Genomic DNA, 9,300 nt, shown 5'->3' on the forward strand with positions numbered 1-9,300 from the left:
TACCTACGTAACATTAAATGGTATCCGGATAACGGATAATTGGTTTCATCGAAGCGTAACTTTCCGGAGATTGACCAAAAAATTAACATCCTCAATTTCATTTTGTGATTGAACAAATAATTTATTCGATCCTTCTGGGATCGGCCTGTGAGTAAATATGACGAAATATTGCCTGCTTTTGGTGTCGATTTTTCTACTTTTCGGTAAGAAGTCTACTTACTATTATTTCATTGGTACTATTTAATAACGACTAGCAAACCTGGCGAATTCCGTTTCGCCACCAATGATTTTCCCGTTTTCCTGCATTTCTCTTGAAGTTTTCCCGAATTTTTCTAACGAATGCAAAACCGTGGAAATCGGTTTGTGCGTTGTGTATAGCGTCAGGAAGGAAAACCCGACTTATTGTTATATTATAGATTCCTATGAAAGCACAATTATTAACGGTATTGCAATATTATAGGATTAGTATTGACAAATTCAAAAAAGGACAGTAAAGATGAAACGTCAGCAAAGCCACATCATACCAAAACCCACTCGAACAGTGCCAACAAATCAGCGGATGACGTAGAAGAGATCGCAGATGAGAGTTGGAATTACGAAAATACGACCACTGTAGATACTAGGAGAATTCTATTCAGTAAGAGAACTGAGAAGGGAAAGAGACCTTATATGGTACGTATTTAAGTAGGAAATCAAAAATCAGTCATCAGTCGGTTCATATCTCTCAGAACATGCGTCGCGTCGCGTATCATCGGTCGGATAACGCCAGAACAGACAAATGTATAGAAAAACAATTAACTGTTCACATTCAATTCAACCGACTATAGGTACGTCAGTACGACCGATGATACGCTCGACGTATTTTTCGACAGGTATGAACCGACCCTTAGGTCGGTAAATGCGGTCGTCATTGCCACGTTGGCAGAAAAGATTCTTTAAACTTTACAAATATTTGAAAATCTTGTTAGAAAAAACTTTTTCTAATAAATAAATTTTAAAATAAAGATAAATTAAAATTAAAATGAACGGATAGAGAAAACAAATAAAATAGTAATAAATCTTTATACAGGAAAAAGATTTTAGGAGTAATATAACATTCGTTAAGTAAATTCAATAAACACGCTTTTTTTCTAACGTTCTGTACAAAAAATTTCAAGTTACGACCGACGAAAGATAGGCAAAGCATTCGTATGCTCTAAGAAAAAAATTAATATGCTAAAACCAAAAAAAATCTTATCCAATTAAAGAAATTGCAAGTAGATACAGATGATAAACTTAATTAAAAGGATTATAATACGGATTCAACGAAGAGATAAGATAAAAGAAATTAAATCACTCACAGTAATCAATCGAACAAAATCAAATAAAAACTTAACTACACAGGTATATCTCCAACTGACAAAAGAATCAGCGAAGGCTCACAAGTACAGAGGTTGGTTGTGTGGCGGTGTGATCGTGGATCCGTACTACGTGCTCACTTCAGCTGCCTGCGTCGAAGATGCCGACAGATTCTACATCGTCTCCGGCACCACTAAATTCGTAGACAGCTTTGATTACAAGAATGACGAATGCGTCTGCAAACATCGGCGAAAAGTTGTATGGAAATGTATTCCCAAGAGTAAGTTTTTTTCAAATAGCTTGAAACTTTTTTTAACACTGCCCCACACTGGAATTTTCTCTTCTGTCGTCGGTGCGTTTACATATAAACATGTTCACATGCACATGACACCCAGACCCGAAACAATAATTTGTGGATCACACAAAGAGTTGCTCCGTGCCTGTTACGTGGAAACCGGTCGACCTTTTTTTTGATCTGCAATCAGTCAACAGAATTTAATCAGACTTATTTAGTGATTAAACTTTCTAAATGCTACAATTAATTTTCTAGACTACAAATTCGACTTCCAAGACAGTATCAAGTGGTCATCAAACGATATCGCTATAGTTAAAGTAGACAAAGCCTTCAAGTTCGGTGTCCAGGAGAAGGGATGCGAATTCAGCACTGAGCTCATCATGTATAACAACATTAGCAGAGAAATGGAAAAGCCTGGAACCAAGGGTTGGATTGCTGGATGGGGTAGCGGTAACAACTTCAGAGAGGTAATGTACAAATTATAATAGGTCATCTTTTTTATGGAATATGCCAGTACCGGCAAACAAGCAGATAGTTCATCTGATGGTAAGCGACACTTGAAACACCAGAGGCGTTACAAGTGTGTTGCTGGCCTTTTGGGGTTAGGAATTTATGGATTATTGGGGAATTGGAGATTGGGAAGGGGGAATTGGGCCTCCGGTAACCTCACTCACACAACGCAAGCGTTGTTTCACGTCAGTTTTCAGTGAATCGATCCCAAAAGTTTTAAACTAACAAGTAACTTTTTTAAGGGTGTCTACCGTCGTCAAAAAGATCATGTGCCGAAGAACAGTAAGTGTCTCCAAGAAGCCAAGGTATGCATAATGGACAACGAGCAATGCGCGAAGAAATGGGCACAGAGGTTCAGGGAAATTATTACCCAGTACATGATCTGCACTAAGGATGTCATGAAACGGCTGAGCGAATTGTGCGATGTGAGTATTGATTTAGAAACAGACAGCAATTTATTTATATTATAGCGACGGGCCAGTGCTGAAAATCAGCGCCGCGACTCGAGCTATCGCGCTCGGGTCACGGCATTTTAGCTGAGCACTGGCCTTTTTGCGCCGTTTACACCTTTATTTTTGATCAACTTTTCTGTTAATTATTTTTGTAACGGTGCAAATAAACTGTTTTTCTTTCTTTCTTCTTTTAATGCAAAGGTTTCATCTTGCTCCAAATATATTTTCGCTTATTTTCTTAGGCATTTTATTAAAATATTTTTTGTACATTCGTAGAAACGATATGCCAATTGTACGGATGTGGAAACCCGCCGCCAAGACTTGGAGATTCCGTCGAAATCTCTCAACGTTGACTTAGGAAGACATCTTAGAGACCCTGACGATTACACGGCGAGGAGATCCTCTATGCAAGGAGGTTTTTGTGAGGTTAGTTCTATAGGTATTCTCGTATAATGCACTACATTTTTACAACAGACATAACGAGAATGCGGTGATGAAGTGAGATGATAAAATGATTAACGACAATTTTAAATTGAATGCTAGACTAGATGGTGAAATTCCAACAATAGATGATGACCAGGTATGAACGTTAAGGATCTATTTAGTCCGTTGGTTAAGTAAGTAATTATTAAATATGAGTATTTTTCGTTCTTTTTTTCATATAAGATTAAACGAATCAAAGTTTAGGAGTGGGAGTAAATACGTCATTTCTAAAATTAAATTAAATTCATAAAATGTACCTAGAAGCGACGTCACGCGATATTTCAAATCGATATGATCTTCAAAACTGTTTGTCTCCGTAACAAAATAAATACTACATGTTTAATATATTTAAATAATCTACAAGACGACTATTATAATTTTAATTCTCATTTGCAGAATGACCACGGTGGACCTCTGATTGTAAGATACCAAGGCAAAGAGCGAGTTATTGGAGTCATTTCAGCTTGCAAGATTGACCCTAAAAGCCACAGCTGCCACGGACCCTTCTTATACACATCTATCTATAGGAATCGCCAGTTCATTTCTTGTGCTATTCACAAAGATGTCGAGTAAGTATTTTAAAAATGATCTTAATGAATGTGAAATAAAGTCGATATTTGATTGAAAATATATCTATTGCCCCGTTGCTGTTTACAGAGAGAATTGTAGGAGAGTATTCCGTTCTGGTATAACTCATGAAGAATGGTCAGTTTCTTGGGATAATGCGGAGTAAGTATACAAAGAGGTGTACAATAAAAAAAAACTATTGAATAATAATAATGAATTAAGCATTAATAAATAATAAACTCTTTTTTTCAGTGACGATGATGTCTCGTCCAATGACTCCCCAGTTAACAGGTAAAGTGTTGAGGATGCTACGGCAGAAGATTCATTGAACCACTTTCACTGTCGTATTAATTTAACGTTTGTTTATTTCCAGAAACGCGAAATCTCCCAGGTGCAAATAATTTAGATAAGTTAAATAAAGGTTTTATAAATATTTTAACAAATTATCATCTTTTATATGTCTTTGTTTTCAGTGTCGCTGATGAAAAGTCGTCAGACGATAGGTAAAATGGAAATTTTAAAAGGAGAAATGAATTACTTTATTGGGAAAGTTTTCGTGATACTTATAATTTCTTTTTTTTTTCGTTTTCAGTGATTCCAACGACGAGAACGTTTTGAGACAACTTAAGTACAAATGACATTTATTTGAAATTAAATTATTTATTTCACTAACTGCCGGACACAGAGACTATTGATGATTACTTAAACTAGTAACAATTTTGTTCGTATAACAATTGCTAAGGACTTAATTAAGTAACCATTAAATGACTCTGAGTACGGCTGCAAAAGTTTAATGTTTCACTTTCCTGAATGTAATAATATTTATTTCAGAGAAGATACTAAAACCCCACCCAATACAGAAAAACCGAAAACAGAGAACGTATCTCCAAAAGAAGAGTCAAATTCAGAAGCAGAGGCAGAAGAAGCGAAGGCAACTACAGAAAAGGCTGTGCAAAAAGAAGGAAAGAAACCAGATAACAAAGAGAAAACTGAGAAGCACAAGAAGAAATCGAAATCCAAGAAGCACAAAGCAAAAGAAGAAGTGCCAGAAGTGAAAGTCGAAACGAGTAGTCTGAAGCCAGTGTCTGCAGACGAAAGAGGTAGTTCAGGTGAGATTCAGGTCCGATCACTTAAAAAGGACCCAGCTTCGTACGAGTCAAGCCCAGACGAAAATGTTAACGATCCAGACAACGAATAATGTTGGATCATACATCATAATAAGGTTTAATAATAACTATCGTGTTTAATTTTGTCTTTTATTTCGTAATATCACTTTCCGAGTGTGGGAGAGCCATGCTTCGGCACGAATGGGCCGGCTCGACCGGAGTGATGGTAACGGCCTCACACAAAACAGTTGTGAAACAACGCTTGCCTTGTGTGAGGACTGGAGGCCCCTTTCCAATCTTCCCAATCCCTGAGTCCCCAACAACACTTAAATTCCTAACCCCAAAAGGCCGGCAAAACACTTGTCGCCTCTGGTGTTTTAAGTGGCCATGGGCGGCGGCGATTGCTTACCAGCAGGTGATCTATCTAGTCGTTTATCGGGTTATTCCATAAAAAAAAACAATTAGAGGTCAGATGAAATATATGGATGGAAAATTAATGGCTGATGAACATAAATAATAATGCTCGGAGGTTTAAGAAGCTCACTTCTCATAAATGAGGATGCGGGTTCGAAACCTACAGACAGTAAAGTACCAATGAGACTTTTTCCGAGTTATATGTACTTTCTAAGATTATTAAGACACCACTGACAAACGGTGAAGGAAAACAACATGAAGGAAACCTGAGCGTACCTATAATTTTTTATTATAAGTTTGAAATCGCCAACCCGCATTGAGCAAGCGTTGTGCTTAATGCTTAATCCTTCTCCATGCGAGAAGAGGCCTTTGGTCAGTAGTGGCCACTTATAGGCTGTTGATGTGAACATCAATCCAACAGCTGTAAAAATACATGGGTACGAACGAAAAACCAACCTTTTACTTTTTTAGTTCAACCGGTTAAAAGGAAACTACAAACACATTCAACAGAAAATGATATCACAATTTATTATACTCCAATCTGATTATACAATACTATAAGATTTAGAATTTTAATTTTGCCATGTTACTTACCGAGTTGAATTAGTATTTAGTATCTACGGTTTAATCAGCTTCAATGATCAACTTAAGAGAGAGACAGAACATAAATATCTTCGTAGATTTGCAATCTTTCTCAGGATTTTTGTAAAGATTCAAGTATGCTTGGTATCTTCCTACCGTGTTGCTGTTCACCGGCAAATCATCTGTGTCCACTATAAACTCCAGGATAGGATACTCGCCCTGTAATAAATTACCTCTTAGATAAGTTATATGTTCAAAGAAGAATTGTTCTTACAAGTGCTATAGACATTTTGTCTTGGTTTTTCGAACGCAGTAGCCAAAAATGCTTTATGTGAAGGGGGGAAAATCATCCAATCTTCTCTCGCCTTGGGCGAGGCGAGAGGGAGTGACAGATTTTTACTGACTAAAAACCACCCTGTTCCTACTTCTGCCCTTCGAGTCCAATCCTCGATGAACTCGCTAGGTAGTCCGCAGCTCTGGATCAGGACATACCAGCCCTGATTGTATGAAGAGAATGATGGAATAGAAACGATCCTCGTAGTCCAGCAGTGTACTGTTAAACTCATGATAATCATGAAGTATAAGATTTATACCCAATAGGTACGTACCGCGTCAAATGGACACTCGGAAGGTATGCCAAAGTACTTCATATAGGAGATGTAATCACTATCTTCGCCCTTCGCTACTTCAGCGCAGAGGTCACAGATCTCGTGTGAAAACATTAATTCGTATTTATTATTCGCTTCTTTGTATAGTAACATTTCGACCTGAAAAAAAAACAAGTAATTTTATAGAAGAGGTTATGGTCATTTCAAGTTTTGTTGGTCACTTTGGGGATCTTAGGCCTGGATTCTGTGGAGAATATGAATTTTAATTAGGTATAATATGTTAGGATTGGGAACGCTACTTAAAAACACGTGAAGACTTATCAGTGGGTGTCCAAATAAATAACAGTAGGTACTTCTAATAGTTAGTCAAATTGCAAATATAAAAAAAGTAATCTTTACAATACATACCCAGTATCAAACATCAGTTTTTACGGTTGGAGGACCAAACCAAGATACAGTAGATCCGCTTATAATTTTACAAACCAAACCAGATTGTAAATAAAGCTCAAGTGCCAATATTCGACACCAGCGCCATCTACGCTACGGGTAAAACAATAAAACTCACCATGGTTTCAGCTCCAACGTCTATTAAGAATTTGACATTGCCACGCATGTAGGCTATGGTTTCATTGTACCTGCCCACTACGACTCCAGAAGTATCAACCGCCGCATCGCTCACTTCATCGCAGCTCTCTAATTGGGAGATCATGTTCACTACAAATTGCTTTAGGAGAAAAGTAAATCATTATTAGATTTTAGATCTATTTGTTAAATTTTATTTTGTTCCATTAAGTAGAGATTTTATAAACTTATGCGGCATGTTATAGGTACTAGGTAGATGAAAGTCACAACGTAAAAGTAAAAAGTGATAACGAAACAATAACAAAATTAACAATAACAATCAGATCCGCGATATATGCAAAGCAATGAAACAAACTCGTAAGCATTCGAAACTCGAATGACTGTTTATTTCAAAATGGCGTCCCGATAGTTTATAATCCCTGCGACGGACGCGTTCCGGTACCAAGAAACACAAACGATAGCGCTTTGCGTCGTTAAAATATAATTCGACTAAATTAAATAGGTTATTACTTTCATATAACCCGTCTATATTTCATGTCGATTGAATATGTTCAAGTTATTATTATCTCGCAGTATAAAATGTTTACTTAGTAAAAGATGTTTGTTTACAAAATTTATAGCTTCTCGTGACGGGGACTTTAGGTAGATGAAAGTTTTGGCAATACCTTAGTGTATGTCTAATATATAAAATTCTCGTGTCAGTTTACGTTGCCATACTCCTTCGAAACGGCTTGACCGATTTTGATGATTTTTTTTGTTCTTTACCGGTATGTATGAGAATCGGCCAACATCTATTTTTCATCCCCCTAGATGTTAGGGGTAGTACAACCCTAAATTTTCAAATTTTCCGCGGACGAAGTCGCGGGCAGAAGCTAGTAATTACTTACCTATATAAAATTACCTACGACCAGGTACCAATAATTTTTGTTTTGTTTATTAGTGGTAAAATTTTGTTCTACTCTTCTGCTTAACGAAAGGTCGAGGAAACCTATTTATTCTTCAAACATTATGCTAGAGGCGGCCAGTAGTGGTTGACAAATCTATACTTCTATACTAATATTATAAAGCTGAAGAGTTTGTTTGTTTGATTGATTGTTTGTTTGAACGCGCTAATCTCCGGAACTACTGGTCCGAATTGAATAGGTAATTATTTTTGTGTTGGATAGTGCATTATTCGAGGAAGGCTATAGGCTATAAAAGATCACGCTATGACTAATAGAAGCCGAGCAGAGCGGGTGAAACCGCGCGGAAGTAGCTAGTAAAAAATAAAACTCACCACACCAGGCGGATCGCACCAACCAAACCTCACCAAAGAAAACAATATAATGGGAACAAATAACATGATTGCTGTTCGTAAATGCGTAGCAAAATGATCATTATTGTATTGTCGCTGTATTTAATATATTTTCAAAATCGCGTGCACCATCAGATAAGGTAGATTGTTACTCTCATTTGCTTGTATGATAGGATCATACGGGAAGCGTTTTATTAACATGTTACCACTTGTCAATTTGATGAATATAATAATGATATCATGCAATGTAGTTACGTTTTTACAATATTTAAATGTAGTTATTAGTTTTATTACATACCTGGTAATAATAATATATGACTGTGAGAGTTTATTTTAGTAGATATTTATATATGTGTTAATCCACTATGCCAAAATGGCACAAGGCAGGCTTTTTAAACATCTGTACCCTTAGTACAAGTTTGCTTTACGTACGTATGGTTGATTGGTTTATCTCGAGCTGGCCAATCAGAGCGCACAAAGCGCTCTCGTTTGTTTATAGTATTTTAAACCTAAACAAAAACTCATTCTTAGATAAACTTAAAACGCAGTTTATTCCACGAGGGCTTATTTGTGGGATATAAATAAAACGATGGATTTAAAGATTTGTACGAACGATTTGCTGCGACCGAAATGAATAACCGATCTCAATCAAACATCTGGATCGATCTAGGTTTTGACAGATTCAATTGAACTAAGGACCATAACTCATCGAGACAGCCGCCATAACGATGTGGCTAGGGACTTCACCAACTATAGTCAGGCTAGTACGAACTGTCGTCGGTCATTTAAATCGGGTTGGTATCTCGCTATTAGTGTTACTGCAATACATACACACATTCCTTTGACGTGACCGTTCGCACGTTTTTAATGACCCAACTACATCTCATACATCTCAAATACGAACTATGTAGTTGGCAACGTCGCCATGGCGTTCGTCCCGATGATTAATGGTAAGCGCCCACAGACCCGCATCGCACGCATCACAAGTACCTATGTATACTATCGTGCAGATTCAGACTGCGTACACTGTATCGACAGCGACCGGATTGCCGACGCGAGTATCAGTAGG

General features: G+C 37.2%; 2 protein-coding genes across 2 annotated transcripts; one reads left to right on the forward strand and one right to left on the reverse strand.

Moving 5' to 3' along the window:
- Positions 1–34: 34 nt before the first annotated feature.
- Positions 35–4,892, forward strand: LOC118270740 (uncharacterized). The gene is made up of 13 exons (XM_035586501.2): positions 35–203; positions 461–672; positions 1,384–1,618; positions 1,889–2,100; positions 2,386–2,568; positions 2,872–3,021; positions 3,475–3,647; positions 3,736–3,807; positions 3,898–3,936; positions 4,019–4,036; positions 4,119–4,148; positions 4,238–4,273; positions 4,477–4,892. The coding sequence occupies exons 1-13, from the start codon at positions 158–160 to the stop codon at positions 4,841–4,843; spliced, it is 1,773 nt and encodes a 590-aa protein (XP_035442394.1). The 5' UTR covers positions 35–157; the 3' UTR covers positions 4,844–4,892.
- Positions 4,893–5,667: 775 nt separating this feature from the next.
- On the reverse strand, positions 5,668–8,374 carry LOC118270605 (uncharacterized). Its single transcript, XM_035586285.2, has 4 exons — positions 8,214–8,374; positions 6,921–7,079; positions 6,356–6,514; positions 5,668–5,966 (listed from the first exon to the last, which is right to left on the reverse strand). The coding sequence occupies exons 1-4, from the start codon at positions 8,277–8,279 to the stop codon at positions 5,790–5,792; spliced, it is 561 nt and encodes a 186-aa protein (XP_035442178.1). The 5' UTR covers positions 8,280–8,374; the 3' UTR covers positions 5,668–5,789.
- Positions 8,375–9,300: the final 926 nt, after the last annotated feature.

Source organism: Spodoptera frugiperda, chromosome 13, assembly GCF_023101765.2.
Source record: "Spodoptera frugiperda isolate SF20-4 chromosome 13, AGI-APGP_CSIRO_Sfru_2.0, whole genome shotgun sequence".
Classification (NCBI taxonomy): Eukaryota; Metazoa; Arthropoda; class Insecta; order Lepidoptera; family Noctuidae; genus Spodoptera; species Spodoptera frugiperda.